Here is a 16,642-nt window from a genome sequence, read left to right on the forward strand (position 1 = left end):
GAGTAGCTGGTGGGCGGCCCCCGAGGCCAATCAGGAGAGATGGTGGATTCTCGGTAGTAGAAAATGAGTTCCGATTTAAAAAAACAAATGGACTTCCTTGGTGGTCTGCCTTCCCTTGCAGGGGATGTGGGTTCGACCCCTGGTCGGGGAACTAAGATCCCACACGACACAGAGCAACTAAGCCCGTGTACCACAGCAACTGAGCCTGCTCTAGAGCCCATGGTCTGAAACGAGGAGCCCCGCGTGGACCACAACCCAGACCCAGCACGGCCAAACCAACCAACCCAAGCTGAAGGCGGGATCACTGAAGTTCAGCGCTGGCCCAAGTTCCCCTTCCCATTGTCTTTTTCCTGCATGGAGGTGACAGGGAAGGTGAGAAATGGCAGCTGAGGGCGACCACAGTAACCACACAGGCAGCATGTTGGGTGATTTATAACAGAACGGTACAGAGGTTGGGATGGGCGAGTGCTGGCCCCGTTTTGCAGAAGAGGAAGCTGGGCACAGATTTCATGGATAGTAAGCGGTGAGGCTCAGAGGTGCCTGACTTGAAGATACCAGACCCCGCGTCTTTCCCTGAGGACCTGGGCATTCTCTGGGAATTGCTGGAGAAATTCTTGAGAAACTTACCCTGCCAGCCCACTCCACAGTCCTGAAGCAGCCTCCAGAGCGTGGCTCCACTATTTAGAAAGAGTAGACATTAAATCCCCATAAAGAATCCCAGGAGGAAACATTCCAGAGTCCTTCTGCTTTTATCTGCCAGTCAGCAGTGCCCACTCATCTGCCGATGTCATCACCACACCCATGACGGCAGAAATGCAGTCCAGACGCGTCGGTAGCCGCAGAGAGCGAAGGTGAATACCTCTCTGATTGCCCGAGTGTCTTCATCTCTGTCACAGGAGCAGAGTCCTGCCCTCAGAGGTTAGCCTGGATTCTTGTTTTGCACTCATGATTCTCTGGGGGGAGGCAGTGGATGTAGACAGGAGAGCACAGCTTGGGGTTGAGCTAAACTGGGCTTTGAGTTCTCGCTGTGGCCGCAGGCACCTCACAGAGCCTCCGTGAGCCTCTCGCGGAAGACGGCCAGTCCCAGAATCCTCACGGTAGAACACTGCTGTGAGGTTGAGGTGAATGAATGTGTATAAGGGCCTGGACCCTTCAATGTCATTTGTTTAAAAAAATTTTTTTTTGAATGGAGTATAGTTGCTTTACAATGTTGCGCTGGGTTTTGCTCTACAGCAGCGGGAACCAGCTGTGCGTACACATGTATCCCCTCCCTCTGAAGCCTCCCTCCCACTCCCACCCCGCTCAGATGGTAGAGAATCTGCCTGCAATGCGAGAGACCTGGGTTCGATCCCTGGGTCGGGAAGATTCCCTGGAGAAGGGCATGGCAACCCACCCCAGTGTTCCGGCCTGGAGAATCCCGTGGACAGAGGAGCCTGGCGGGCTGCAGTCCATGGGGTCACAAAGAGTCGGACACGGCTGAGCGACTAACACTTTCACTTTCACACGTATATCCCCTCCCTCCTGAGCCTCCCTCCCAGTCCCCATCCCACGCGTCTGGGTCACCACGGAGCAGTGAGCTGAGCTCCCTGTGTTATATGCAGCAGCTTCCCACTAGCTAGTGATTTTACACATGGCGGTGTATGCATGCCGGTACTGCTCTCTCCGTCTGTCCCACCCTCTCCTCCCCCCTCCGCCCCCACCTGCTGATGCCTCTATTCCTGCCCTGCAAATCCCCCCGGTCCCATTTTTCTGGGTTCCACATATGTGCGTTAATATACGATACCTTAAACATCACTTCTTATCCCTCCCCCTCCATTAAGATCTGGGGCATCTCTTTACTCTCAAGTCACTGAAAGTCATTTCGTGAAGCTGTGGAGCTCAAACGTTTGTGTGAAGAAGTGTTCCCTGAAATTGCTGATAATTGCTCTATATCTGTTCAGCCATCAGCGACAGCAGAAGTGGGCAAACTTTCCCCACAGATGCCCAGATAGTCAATGTTTTATGTGTCGTGGGTCCTACTGTCTCTGTCACAGGGACTGGACTTCGGGGATAGAGTAAGAGCAGCCGCAGGTGATACACGCACGTCACAGCTGTGGCAGTGTGTTCCACAGAAAATTTATTTACAGACACAGGCTGGATTTGGCTTGTGGGCCATGGTGTACCAACCCTTGATCTCGAATCTGGCGAGGTGTAGTGGGTTTAGGGACCAGAAATATAAAAATGAACAAGCCAGGGGGTAGGGGTGGGGGTGGGGGGCTTCTCTTGTCCTTACAGCCTGGTGTCTCCAGCGCAGTCAACCCAGATAGACCCAGATCGGCTCCTGTCTGCAGCCGTGATCTCCTCAGACCTGCCGCTTAAACCTCCTTGATACTTCTTAGTGCTGTTAATGCGGCTTGTGGTCTGGCTGATTTCTAACTGACAGCTCCAGTTGTTTGCTGCATATTCAGAGAAACCCTACACCCACTCACCAGTTAACAGTGGAAGCCTGGGGAGGGCACGTTTGGATTCTAGACTTTGCACAGTGACGCTTCTCCTTGGCATCTTCTGGTAGCTCTGTGCCTCTCTGTCTCTGGCTGTTCAGTGAGAGTTGAGGGTGAGATGAGGCCGTTTGCTCAGCGTGTCCTAAACTTCTGTCTTCTTGAGTAAATCATGCTGGTGCCACCTTTTCTTTGAAAGGAGGTCTGCCTTGGAAACTCAAGTTTGGAAAATGGGTTGAAGTGTTGATAGAAGCTAGGGTTTATTTTTGGTTTTTATTGTTTGCTGCTGCAGTTTGCTTTTGCTGTGTAGCATGCAGGATTTTAGTTCCCCGACCAGGGATCGAACCCCTGCCCCTTGCAGTGGAAGCACAGAGTCTTAACCACTGGACCTCCAGGAAGTCCCTAGAAGCTAAGCTGCTCTTGCTGAAGAGGGGCATGAAGGGAGGTGCTCCTTCCACTCAGCCTTTGCAGCAGCTTCTAGAAACTCTGGGGACCTGTCAGGAGCAGACAAGACCCCCTGACATGGTGTGAGGCTGAAGAAGTATGCACGGGGGACCCAGCTACTCCTCATCTGTAGCAGAGTGAGTTTGGAGAAGTCGAATGCGCTCAGCTCCTTCCTAAGAAGCCTGAGTCTCTCGCTCGAGATTGTCTGAAAATTTATAACTGAAGAATAGCTTTCTATTAGCAGTTAAGCCTGGAGAAGCTGTAGACAGTTGTGGATTTCTTCTTAGAGGTCCGCCTTAAAAAAAGTCTGTCGATGAAAAGGCGGTGGGCAGACAGGTTGGCAAATGGTCTGGCGTGCAGAATCAAGATGACGTGTGTGTGTGTGTGTTTGTGTGTGTCTGTGTACACACACTTGCTCAGCAGCCTCCTGGCTGTTCCTCTTGCCTGTTGCCCAGTCTTTCCTCTGCAGCCAGAGTGACTTATTCAGATGGGGTCTCTTCCAGTCTCTCTCTCGCTTAAATCTGCTTGGAGGTTTCCCTCCACCTGAGCAAAGGCCAGAACCTTGCTGTCCTCCTTCGAGCCCCAGCTTTCACCACGGTCTCTCCAAATCCCTCTCCCTTATCACCTTCCCAGACACCTTAGTGAGCCTGGTTTTTCTCTGTGGACTTTTCACGCCATAATTGTGTCATTAGTTGTTCAAAGACTGTCTCCCTGGGTGGACTGTGTGCTCCTTCGTCTCCTCTGCCAACTCCCTGGCACCCAGAGTGCCAGGGCCGTAAGAGGAAACTAATGTGGATTTGTGGACTAAACGTCTGAGTAACGAGGGTGTGTACATCTTTGCTGGAGCAGCGGGTGCTTCACTCGTGGGTGGGGACTGCCAGGCCCCAAACGTCTGTCTGTTCTGTCCAATGCCCTTAAACTCTGTCTCTGAACCGTGAGAGTAAATGCCACTTAGTAAGCCCTTTGTACAGATGTTGTCCATGCAACTTAACCACTTGGGGGAAAAAACTAGATGTCCATTCTCAGTAAATTAGATAATTCTCTCCCAACCCGACCCTCTCATTTCTACTCTCATCCACCATCCCGTCCCCCATCTATTTGTTCATCTCTGTGTCTGTTCATCCATGGGAAACATGCTCTGAGTGATCAGTATGTACCTGATATCATCTGGGGCCCTGAGAATATAGTCCTTAAGACCCTCAGTGTCTTTGGGGAAAAACAGACACATTCGAAAAAGGTTTACAGAAGTGTGCCAGGCTGCGTTTGTGCAAGCTTCCAGGACTACTCAGAGGAGAGAAGTAAAGACTCTTTAAAGTTCTTGTTTGCCAGTTCTTCCCAGCAGAGAGTCTTTGGCCTCTGCTGATGGCTCTAATTGTATATTTGTACGAACAAAAGAACAAATTAACAGATGAGCACAGAACCCTGAAAGTGGTCCAGACCAGACAGCTGCCTCCCTCTTGGGGACGTGAGGAGAGCATAGCGCTGTCCTCTGGCCCAGCCGACCAAGCTGGAGACAGCCGTGCATCCGAGGTGTTGTCCCTTCTTAAAAAGTGAGCTGAGAAAGCAGGGTATTGGTGGAATGGGAAATAGTTATCATTTCTGGCAGTGCAAAGTAAGAGCTAATCGCTTTGGGGACGGCTATTTGAGAAGAGGGGTGTGTGAGAAAGTGCCTGGAAGACAAAAATTACGGGTATCATTTCATGATTGGGACCAAGATTCGCTGTCCTGTATTGTCTGCCTTTTTGCCTCGTCTTCCGAGCAGTGAATCCAAGAGCCCTGTAATTAGAAGACAAAGACTGTGATTCTCTTCCTTTGGTTCCTCTTATCTCCAAACTAGCTCATCCTTCTCATGCATGACGACTGCAGATTTGCTCCAGAGCAGTTGGAGGCTTGATTGACACTCCATGGAAATGGAGCTTCCTTCATCATTCCCTTGCTTCCTTAGCCCCAGATGCTCAGTCAGTGCCCACAGTATGCCAGGGCCAGTGTGGACGGGAAGACGTGGAGGCTGCCATCCCCGAGCCTACAGGGAGCAGCCAGTTGCAGCCTGAGCCCCGGGGACAGTCCAGGATGGCAGTGGGGGGTGTGCTTACTTCTGGTGGTCAGGAAGGTGTCTCACAGGAAGTCCTCTTTTACCTGAATCTTGAAAGATGGGGGACGAGCCAGCTGCACACAGGCTGGGGAAAGAAAGGAGGGGGACGTGACTTGCAGTAATACTTGCTTCACATGTTTATTGGAGGATTAAGTATGTGAATACATTGGTGCATAGTAGGTGTTCGACTTTGGCCACTGGACACTAAGAGCCAATTCATGGGAAAAGACCCTGATGCTGGGAAAGATTGAAGGCAGGAGAAGCGGGTGATGGAGGATGAAATTATCATATAGCATCACTGACTCAGCGGACATCAGTCAGTTCAGTTCAGTTCAGTCGCTCAGTCATGTCTGACTCTTTGCGACCCCATGAATCGCAGCATGCCAGACCTCCCTGTTCATCACCAACTCCCGGAGTTTACTCAGACTCATGCCCATTGAGTCGGTGATGCCATCTAGCCATCTCATCCTCTGTCATCCCCTTCTCCTCCTGCCCCCAATCTCTCCCAGCATCAGGGTCTTTTCCAATGAATCAACTCTTCGCATGAGGTGGCCAAAGTATTGGAGTTTCAGCTTCAGCATCAATGGACATAAGTTTGAGCAAACTCCAGGAGATAGTGTGGGACAGGGAAACCTGGCGTGCTGCAGTCCGTGGGATCGCAAAGAGTCGAACATGACTGAGTGACTGACCATCAACAAAAGGTGTTCATTGCACATTGGCTTCCCCTCCAGCTTCCATCTCTGTTGCTTTCTAGCAGGGCTTTCAGAGAGCCACGTGACCTTTCAGACAATCAGTGGAGGCTGCCTTGTGTACCCAGAGATGAAAAGGGGTTCTGATTGTCTGTGGGTCTCGCCTGTCCCTGCATGCTAATGTGGGCAGCACCTGGAGTGTTTGCTCCAGAAAGACGAAATCTTGGCTGTTCTGTGTCTCCAGCCATTGGCTCTGCCTTGCCCTACAGACTAGCATATTGGCCCTGACCCCTCACCCAAACTGCAGGCCCGGGTGGTGAGCTGCCTTCTCTGTGGGGCCCGGGAGAAGGGAAGTGAGGATGACCATGCTTAGTCAGGCTCCGTGTTGGTGGGAACCAAAGAGAAGGCTCCATCATGGAGAGAAGTCCTCCAAGAGTCCGGGGGCTTCAGGAGGCATGAGGGATGTTTGTGGCCAGTATCAACAGAAAGCTGATTTTTCTTACAAAATCTCTGCCCCACACTTCTTTCATGGCCAGAATTGGAAGTCAAATCAGCTTTTGGGATGAGTGCTGTAACCCTCAGATTCTCCCTTCTCCAGTCTCTGTAGACAGTATGAAAAGACAGCTGGTTAAGTTGGTGAATAAGATTTGCCATCAGTTGTCATCCTGCACTTGCTGTCGACCCAGGCCTTATTTTCAAGATAGATCCACCGAGGTCAGAAAGTTCATGGATTCTTTTACCAGCCAGCCTCCCTGAAATGGAGGCTGACTCGTGTCTCCTGAATTGCTGATGCCAATAATGCCACCAGTTAAAAGAAAAGTTCCTGAGTGGGAAGGATTTAACAGCTCTCAGATTCTTACACCCACTGTCCAAGAGGGTCCCTACAAACAAGCATTTGTTGTTTTGTTCAGTTGCTAAGTCGTGTCCGACTCTTTGATACCCCATGGACAACAGCACGCCAAGCATACCCAAAGGGAAAGTTATCTATCAGGAAAATACCTTCTTTTTAAAAAAAAAATATTTTAATTGGAGGATAATTGCCTTACAATGTTGTGGTGGTTTTTGCCATACGTTTACCTTCTTTTTACAATTGACCATTCCGAAGAAGCTCTTTGTTCACATTACTGTACAATGAATCGCATCTGTCCTTAAAGACCTCAACTTGTCTTTTGTTTTGGTCCTTCTGGTCACCCTTCCCCTCAGCCTGGTGGGACAGGCAGTCAAAACTTTTCTTCTTGTAAATGAGGTTCCCTTTGTCCAAGCTTTGTTCACGTCTGAACTGAGACAAGGCTGCACTCAAAAGGCAGTGTGATGATGCCAATGATGCCTTCACAGTCTGGGAGTCCTGCCTCCGATCTGTTTGCCTGATTCACGTCAAGCCAAGGAAGCTTCTCCTAGCCTTGTTGTTATTCAGTCGCTCAGTTGTATCCAACTCTTTGTGACCCCATGGACTGCAGCACACCAGGCTTCCCTGTCCTTCACTGTCTCCCAGAGTTTGCTCAAACTCATATCCATTGAGTCAGTGATGCCATCCAACCATCTCATCCTCTGTCATCCCCTTCTCCTCCTGCCTTCAGTCTTTCCTAGCCTCAGGGTCTTTTCCAATGAGTCGGCTCATTGCATCAGGTGGCCGAAGTATTGCAACTTTAGCTTCAGCATCAGTCCTTCCAATGAAAATTCAGGACTGATTTCCTTGGGGATTGACTGGTTTGATCTTCTTGGAGTCCAAGGAAGTCTCAAGAGTCTTCTCAAGCACCACAGTTTGAAAGCATCAGTTCTTTGGTGCTCAGTCTTCTTTACAGTTCAACTCTCACATCCATACATGACTATTGGAAAAACCAAAAGTCAAAAGGCTTTGATTCAACAGACCTCTGTCAGCAAAGTGATGGCTTAGGTGTGGAGGTAAACTCAGAGAACCGAGTTCCAGAGAAGGCACTGGGTTCCATGTAGAAGCAGCAGGGGGAGAGTGGTATTTGGAAGAGGGGCTTCAGAGGTGCCCTCAGCCCTCTTATATCCCCATGCAAGGAAGACTTGAAGACACAGGCCATCCCATCCAGCGGGGGAGGGTTGGGAAGAATGTTTTATTTACTTTACACAGTAATGCGGTACAGATGTGTCTGTTAGTGGTTACAGGATTAATGCATCTTCTTGTAGAAAGTGCAGAGAAGTCCAGACACATGCTGCAGATTCATCTGACTGCCCTCTCTCTGATACCCCACTGTCTTTCAGATCTCTTCCATCCTCACCTTACTGATCCACAGTCATTGCTAGTTTTACCCAAGACTCATACTGAGTATTTGCAGTTCATGTTAATAGCAGCTTTTAAAAAAAAATTTTTTTTTTTTGGTTGTGTCGCACAGCTTTTGGGATCCTAGTTCCCTGACCAGGAATTAAATCTGAGTCCTGATAGCTCAGCTAGTAAAGAATCTGCCTGCAATGCAGGAGACCCCTGTTCGATTCCTGGGTTGGGAAGATCTGCCTGGAGAAGGGATAGGCTGCCCACTCCAGTGTTCTTGCCTAAGTGCCCTTAGCAGTGAAAGTGTGAAGTCCCAACCACCTGGACCACCAGGGAATTCCATAGTAACATTTTATTTTATGTTATTTTTCCATTTATTTTTATTCATTGGAGGCTAATTACTTTACAATATTGTAGTGGTTTTTGCCATACATTGACATGAATCAGCCATGGATTTACATGTGTAGCATTTTATTAAGCAGAGAACAGGAGCTTTTTTTCTGTGCCATTAAAAATTTATCAAGAGCACTCTTTGATGGGATAATACATTTTAGTTTACATTTTTAATGGGTATTAGATTATTTCAAAACTCAAATTGTAGATATAGAAGTGTGTTGAATGAATAGCCTCACTCCCACCCTGCTGTCCAGGCCCTAACCCCAGGGCTGGTACCCCTTTGATTGGTGCCTTGAACTATACTTCTGTACCTTCCTACTGCAAAAATAAATAGATACAACTTGATATTCTTCCTTCCCCATTTTTGCACCCAAGGTAGTATATTACACCCACCCTCTGTAGCCTGCTCTTACTTTCCTGTTACGGTTTATCTTTTAGATGTTTTCATAACTGCACATGGAATGCTATCTCATTCTTCAAAAGCGCCTTTAAATTCTTTTAAAGAAGTTCACTCGATCATTTTTTTTAATCTTATAGAAAGATAGCGAATGAAAAATAGGTGTCATTTTTCTTCCCAGTCCCACTCCTAATCTGTTATCAGTGTTGCTGTTTTCTTACATACTTTCCCAGAATTATTTTTGGGTTGTACCCTCATGAGTATGTGTGTGTATATTTATGTGTATAACTCATTTTTTTTTTAAGCCAGGCATCTCCTATGGACATGTCATAATTTCTTGAATCATTCCTCTATAGTTGTACCGTTAGATTCTTTTTTCTTTTACTTGTCTAAGTCTGGAACGAGGAATCATCTTCGATGTAAATTTTTGTTGACATCTTTGTTTCCTCTGGATAAATCCTAGGCGTGTGATTTCTGGCTCAAAGGATGGAGATGTTTTAGGGATCTTGGTACACACAACCTCATGGCTTCCCCCAAGGGATTGTACCTGCTCCCACCCTAGACGCCCTGAGGAAAATGACAATCCCTCTAACAACAGGGCCACCCCAACTCCCAGCCCAGGGAGTTCCTGGTCTTTTGTTCATCGCAGCACTATTTACAATAGCCAAGACATGGAAGCAACCTAGATGTCTATCAACAGATGAATGGATAAAGAAATTGTCATACATATATGCAAATGGAATATTACTCGGCCATAAAAAGGAATGAATGTGACTCAGTTGAACTGAGGTGGATGAGCCTAGAGCTTGTTATACAGAGTGAAATAAGTCAGAAAGAGAAAAACAAATACCACATATTAACACGTATATATGGACTCTAGAAAAATGGTACTGATTAACCTGTTTGCAGGTCAGTAACAGAGACGCAGGCATAGAAAATGGACTTGTGGGCACAGCAGGGGAAGGAGAGGATGGGACAAATTCAGAGAGTAGCACTCACAGATATTCACTACAGTGTGTGAAATAGATAGCTGGGGGAAGCTGCGGTGTAACACGGGGAGCTCAGCGTGGTGCTGTGACGACCTGGAGGGGTGGGATTGGCGGAGTAGGGGAAGGGAGGCTCAGGAGGGAGGGGATGTACGTATATCTATCTCTCCACGGACAGAGGAGCCTGGCAGGCTACAGTCCATAGGTTTGCAAAGAGTCAGACACTGCTGAGTGACTGTCACGTGGCTGATTGGTGTTGTATGGTGGAAACCAGCAACATTGTGAAGCAGTGATCCTCCAATTAAAAAAGAAAAAAACGAGGAAAGAAATTGACGTTTTCTCAAGTGGTTAGGCAGGTTTCTCTTTGCTGGACTTCAAAGACTCTCTCAACATCAGCTCCTCGGCAAAGACTGCTGCCCAGAGCCCAGTTGAATTGCTGATTAGCTCCAGGAAACTGGAAAGGGCTCAGCTTGGCCATCCTCCTTCTGGGCTGCCTAATAAAGGGTGAGACACCCCGAGGGTTGTTGGCAGATGAGAGTCTGGTGTCAAGGATAGCACACTGCTGTTCCTTCTCAGTAGTTGTCATGTTATTCAGTGAGTGAGTGAGTGAGTGAGTGAGTGAGTGAAAGTCACTCAGTCATGTCCGACTCTTTGCAACCCCAAGGACTATATACAGTCCATGGAATTCTCCAGGCCAGAATACTGGAGTCGGTAGCCGTTCCCTTCTCCAGGGGATCTTCCCAACCCAGGGAACAAACCCAGGTCTCCCGCATTGCAGGTGGATTCTTTACCAGCTGAGCCACCAGGAAAGCCCCATGTTGTCGTATTACTATTAGAGCAAACAAGTCAATCAGGGAGACCTTCCCCCCTGCCTGGCACTGTTCCACACACACAAGACGTCTTTTGTGCTCACAGTAACCCTGCGACTATGGCCGTTATACCCATTTCACCAGCAAGGACAGTGCAACAGAGAGAAGTCAAGTGACTTGCCCGTAGCTGCGCTGTCAGGGGCTCAGGACTAGATCAGGAGCCATGTGGTCCCAGAGCCCAGGCTGCCTAACCGTCTCTCTTCTGCCTCCCAAAGGAGCCTGCTGTTTCTTAGGGACTGCCTCCTGGTGTCTTCTCCTCTGTTCAGGCAGAGCTTTGTCAAGTCCCTCCTCCTCCCATCACCTTGGAGCTGCCTTTTCCTCTTGTTTGCTAAGGGTTGGTAGTAGAAAAACCTTGAAAGTGGAACAGATCTGAACTTGTCTCCCCTTCCTACATGTGCGTCCTTGGACAAGTTCGGCCTCTGCGAGCCTCTGTTCCCTCATCTGGGGGACATTACCCACCCCCAGAATCATTATCACGATTTTTAAAAATCATTTAAAAAGTTACTCATTTGGCTGCGGTGATTCTTAGTTGTGGCATGTGGGATCTAGTTCCCTAACTAGGGATTGAACTCGGGCACCCTGCTTTGGGAGCACAGAATCTTGGTCACTGGACCACCAGGGAAGTCCCCGTTCACCACAATTAATGATGATCGAAGGTAACATAAATGCCCTGAAGGTGCACAGTGTGAAATGCAGGGCCCGCTTCCCTCGTCACCTCCCCCCCTTCGCTGTTCCATTAGATTCCTCTCAGTTTTGATCCACAGTCTTAAATTCTGTCCAGTTCACATTCCTTTTCTTTTTTAAAAAAAGTGCATTTCATTTTTTGGCTCTGCTGGGTGTTCATTGCTGCACGTGGGCTTTCGCTGGTTGTGGCGAGTGGGGGCGACTCTCTAGTTGCACTGCTTCTTCTTGTAGTGACTTCCGTTGCTGAGCACAGGCTGTAGGGTGCAAGGGCTTCAGTATTGGGGCGCATGGGCTTAGTTGCCCCAGGACATGTGGGATCTTCCTTAACCAGGGACAGAACCCGTGTCCCCTGAATTGGCAGGTGGATCCTTAACCACAGGACCACCGGGGAAGTCACCTCCAGTTCACATACGATCCTGTCACAAAAGGAAACTCACTCCCAGGGTCTAATAACATCATGATTGACTGAACATCTACCAGTGCCCGCTGTCTGCTGTCTGCGAGAATTACCATCCCGCCAGGCGATTTAGCATCCTGCACCCTATCCTGTTCTCATGGGGCCCTTCTGAGTCAGAGGAGAAGGTCATACTCAACTGCCTTAAATTGCCTACACATGAGGGGAAAGGATGGAGCCATCTTGGGGGACAGAAATTGGCCTCTATATTTGCACACCAGGTGTGTCTGTGCATGTGACCGTCACCCTGGTCACAGTGACTTTTTTTTGCCATTGTATGTTTGATATCACACCTCTCAGCTCCGAATTAGGCCTCTCTCACTCCAAAATTACATGCTTTTTCACGTCCACAATGATCTCAATGGGATTAACAGCTTTTTTTTTCCCGTGAAGGTAATTGAGACCTTTCATGGTGGCATATTTTTATTACTATAACTCCGTCTCTAACCATCCTTCCACAAAATCTCTTACTGTTTTCCAGTAACTGCTTCTTCACCTCGTTCTGAATAGGAAATGTTCAGGGACCATTGAGAGGCAGAATTTCCCGTGATTATGCAAACCATGGTAACCATGATGTGTTTTCTCTCTCCCCCTCCCCCCTCTCCTGATGGCAGGTGCCTGGAGATTTGAGTCAAACATCCGAAGACCAGAGTTTATCGGATTTTGAAATGTAAGTCCATGGCTCCTGCTCATGAGGGGCCTTTTAGAAATAGGATTCTTGTTGCTTGGCTCACGTCCCAGGAGACCACAGCAAAAAAAAAAAAAAAAAAAAAAGACTTTAAATCTGCACGGCTGATTTGGTTATTGTAGAGTTGGGGAGTTGTCTGCCTGCAGCCTGAGTCCGGCCTTTAGATGTGTTTTTAATCTCCCTCCATGGGTGTTGAAAAACAATTTAATCTTTTTGGCTGACATTTAAGAGTTGGAAGATGCCACATGAAAATTTAAATTTCTCCAGTTTCTTTAGAAGAAGAAATCCCGGCAAGGCCACCATCAGCTGGAGCTGAGAGGCAGCCGCCTCTGCTGTACGGGGTGCATGCCCCTCCGCTCGCCTCAGTCCCCACTCGTCCGGCCCACTCCACTGGTTCCATTTTCTGGGTGTCTCCTGTTCCAGTTTTGAGTTTGCAGCCCCAGGGTTATTGGAAACACAAGAGTTCAGTACCTTGGTCTGATTTTTGATTGGATTTAATTCTATCTGGTGCCGATAACCCCTAGGCTATTTAGTTGGTCTTCAGACTGACTCCTTCTGATTGAATTGCCTTGGTTTTTGGACTGAATAGCCCTGTGGGGCTGCTGCAGAGAGTGGAGTGAGTCCTGGGTCAGGGTCAAGCAGAACCTACCTCTTCTCATTCAGTTGTGCTGAGTGGAGGAAAGTTTAGCCTTCCCAAGAGGTGGTGTCTTCTGTCTGTCTGCTTCTGGAGACAGAGGGAGGGGCATTTTGAGGAAGAGCACTTTGTTAGAGCCGGGCTGAGCCAAGTTGAAACCTTAGCTGCAGGACTCACAGCTAAGTGAGTAACCTCACTTACCCGGTGTGACCTCGGGTAAGCCGCTTAACCTCTCTGGGTCTGAGTTTCCTCATTCATAAGGTGCAGATCACAGTTGGCCTTGTGAGGCCGAAGTAGAGAGAGGAAGAGAGAGTAGGCAGGGGGAGTCAAGAGGCCTTAAGTGCTAGTGAGGGGGTCATGGAAGTTAGAGGTGAAGGATGAGAAGGAGAGAGATGGTGGCGTAAACAGTCAATTCTAATATAGTGTGATACAGACTCTGAAAGGGGGACACACCTAACCAGCCTGTGTGATCTCTTGGGAGGTTAATGAAAACAGGAGTATTAGTTACACTTCTGCACCCTTCCCCTGGCTGACAGAAATGAAGGGGGAACACTGATCACTAGCACAGTTTTGGGGGTCTTTCCAAGAGAGGTGTCGTTAGGTACCCAAGCCAATTCAGTGGCTCAGAATTGCAGGTTGTACTCAGATCCTCGGGGAGGTGATCAATAGGGCTTATTTTGCCCCATGAAGGGGGTCAGCGCCTTGGCTCAGAGCTTGGAAGAAATGCTGTTTCAGGAGAGAATAATTTCTTTGTGAAAATGAAACGCTCTTTACCCTGGAGGTTGTGAGGCTGTTGAGTCATGGAATCTTCCATCATCAGTGCCTCAAACCGTGTTCCAAGCACAAGAGGCTGGCGAATTTTTATGATTTGCTCTTTAGAGAGAAGGAGAGCTTGAGAAAAAGTGTTTATCCCTGGAATGGCTCTGAATGGAAGCAAGGACTGGGACCTCCCAGCCCTTCCAGAAAGGCGCAGTACTGTTATGAGAGCTGTTAGGAGTGATCTGGAAGTTTCAGTGACAGCTTATCAGCTCTGCATGATGTTGATCCAGCTGTTGAAGAGTGGTGATGGTGGGCGTGTGCACCCACGACTCAGAGTGTGGTTAAAGTCATCCAGTAAGGCAGAACTGTCATGCTACCGAAAGAACACTTGAAGTTCCCTCAAGTAACCTGCGAGGATCAACTGAGATGATCTGGGTGAAAGCATGGATCTCTCCATGGTACATGCTCAGTAAATGATTCTGCATTTGAATTTAAATCTTGCTTTATTCAACCCTGACTTCAGACTATACCACAAAGCTACAGTAATCAAGACAGTGTGGTACTAGCACAAAAGCAGAAAAATAGATCAACAGAACAGAATAGAAAGCCAGGGACAAACCTACGCACCTGTGGATACCTTACCTTCAACAGAGGAGGTAAGAATATGCAGTGGAGAAAAGACAGCCTCTTCAATAAGGAGTGCTGGGAAAACTAGACAGGTGCATGTGAAAGAATGAAATGAGAACACTCCCTAACATCGTAAACAAAAATAAACTCAAAATGGATTAAAGGCCTGAATATAAGGCCAGACACTTAAAACTCTTAGAGGTAGTCTTCCCTGGTGGGTCAGTGGTAAAGAATTCGCCTGCCAATTCAGGAGACATGGGTTCAATTTCCTGGTCTGCAAAGATCCCACATCCTGAGGAACAGCTAAGCCCATGCACCACAACTACTGAGCTATTGAGCCTGTGCCCCAGAGCCCAAGAGCCGCAACTACTGAAGTCTGAGCACCCTGGAGCCCGTGCTCTGCAACTAAGAAGCTACCCCAGTGAGAAGCTTGCACACTGCAACTAGAGAATAGCCCCTGCTACAAGAAAAGCCCATGCAATAATGAAGACCCAGCAGAGCCAAAAATAAATTAATACATAAAATTAAAAAAAAACTCATAGGGGAAGATATAGGCAGAACACTCTTTGATATAAATTTCAGCAAGATCCTCTTTGACCCACCTCCTAGAGTAATGGAATTAAAAATAAAAGGTGCTCTATTCAAGCCATACAGTGCTTTTGAAAAAGTTGCAAGAGTGGTTATTGGTGCCTGACTTTCTGAAATCCCCTCCCCCTGCCCCAAACAGCCACTGCTTGCATGGCCATGAGTGTTGGTCTCATGGAGTCTGATCTTAAAATGAGGTGATGATGCTGGTTTAGTCACTAGGTCATGTCCAACTCTTGTGGCCCCATGGACTGTAGCCCACAAGGCTCCTCTGTTCATGGCATTTTCTAGACAAGAATACTGGAGAGGGCTACCATGTCCTCCTCCAGGAGATCTTCCTGACCCAGGGATTGAACGTGGGTCTCCTGCATTAGCAGGCAGACTCTTTATAGACTGAACCACCAGAGAAGTGCCACCCCCGGCCCTTAAAATGGGGGTCAGGGTCTAAAGTGGGCACAGTGAGGAGGCTGCATGAATCATCTGAACACTCTAGAAACCCTGTGAGCGTTAGTGCTCTTGACCCTCACTAGCCTCGTGGAGTCTTCTGTGATCAACCCCCTCTTCAGATGAGCAAAATGAGGGTCAGATAAATTACAGGCCACATCACTCAGGTGGTAGGAACTGCAGGGCAGCTGTCTCTCATTCCAGAATGTGAACTGCATCTGTAAATTTTACACACACACACACGAGCATTTTAAACTAAGTCCCTTAAAAATAATCTTGGGCGACCCAGTAATGAAACTGGGAACTGCTCCTTTAGTCTGCTATCAAGTGTAATACATGTTGTCATACATTGTGTGCCTCTTAGAGGAGAATTTTAATAGCTTCCTCCTTTTTTTTTGTAAATTGAAATGACCAGTTTCGATCTTTCTTCTGTTTAGATCAAACCGAGCTCTGATCAACGTGTGGATCCCATCAGTGTTTCTCCGGGGCAAAGCTGCCAACGCCTTCCATGTGTATCAGGTAATTTCCTGGTTTTCACTTAGACGCCACTGTCAGGGCAGAGCCCACACTTGCTTGTTATTCTCTGGAGCTTTTGCATCTTGGTGGTGGAGTGTGGGGTGCCATGCAGAGAAGCCACGACCTCCCAAGGCCAGCAGCTCCCTGCCCAAGCTCCCCGAGGCAGCGGTCCTTCCATCAGACAGGAGGAGCCTGGGGGCGCCTCCTTGTGCTGGCCGGGGTTCCTGGTGTGGCTATGACCACTCAGCTCGGGCTGCTTGAGCAGAAAAGCAGGGCTTTGGTGGCATGTGTTACAACTGAAGAGTCTGGGCATGGGTCTGGCCTCAGGCTTGGCGGGATCTGTGGTCAGGAACCTGCTACTATTTTCTCCTGTTTCCTTTGCCAGGGCATCCTTTTCAGGCTAGTTCTCTCTGTAGGTGGAACAGGCGGCTCCCAAAAGCACCAGACTCTCAACCAGTCTGGGTGTCTCTCAAGGGTCTGTCTTGGATCCCAGGCACATCCCTGAACCCAGGGGTAGAGTGATGGACTTCTGTGATGGGCCAGGTTCAAATCATGTGACCCCCCCCCCCCCCCCCACACACACACATACACACTGGCACTGGGGTTGGAGTTGACCTCATCTGACCTTGTTACTGAGGCAACACCGCAGATGAAAACCAGGCCTC

At 48.4% G+C, this 16,642-nt stretch overlaps 1 protein-coding gene across 3 annotated transcripts in view; it reads left to right on the plus strand.

Annotated features, from left to right (window-relative positions):
- Positions 1-16,642, plus strand: part of SNX29 (sorting nexin 29) — a 566,190-nt gene that overhangs the window by 373,172 nt on the left and 176,376 nt on the right. For all 3 annotated transcript variants that reach the window (XM_061152859.1, XM_061152861.1, XM_061152860.1), the window contains 2 exons: positions 12,339-12,394; positions 15,899-15,980. In XM_061152859.1, the coding sequence (XP_061008842.1) occupies positions 12,339-12,394; positions 15,899-15,980 (138 nt within the window). The remainder of the gene's footprint in view (positions 1-12,338; positions 12,395-15,898; positions 15,981-16,642) is intronic.

The sequence above is a fragment of the Dama dama genome, chromosome 10, assembly GCF_033118175.1.
Source record: "Dama dama isolate Ldn47 chromosome 10, ASM3311817v1, whole genome shotgun sequence".
Classification (NCBI taxonomy): domain Eukaryota; kingdom Metazoa; phylum Chordata; class Mammalia; order Artiodactyla; family Cervidae; genus Dama; species Dama dama.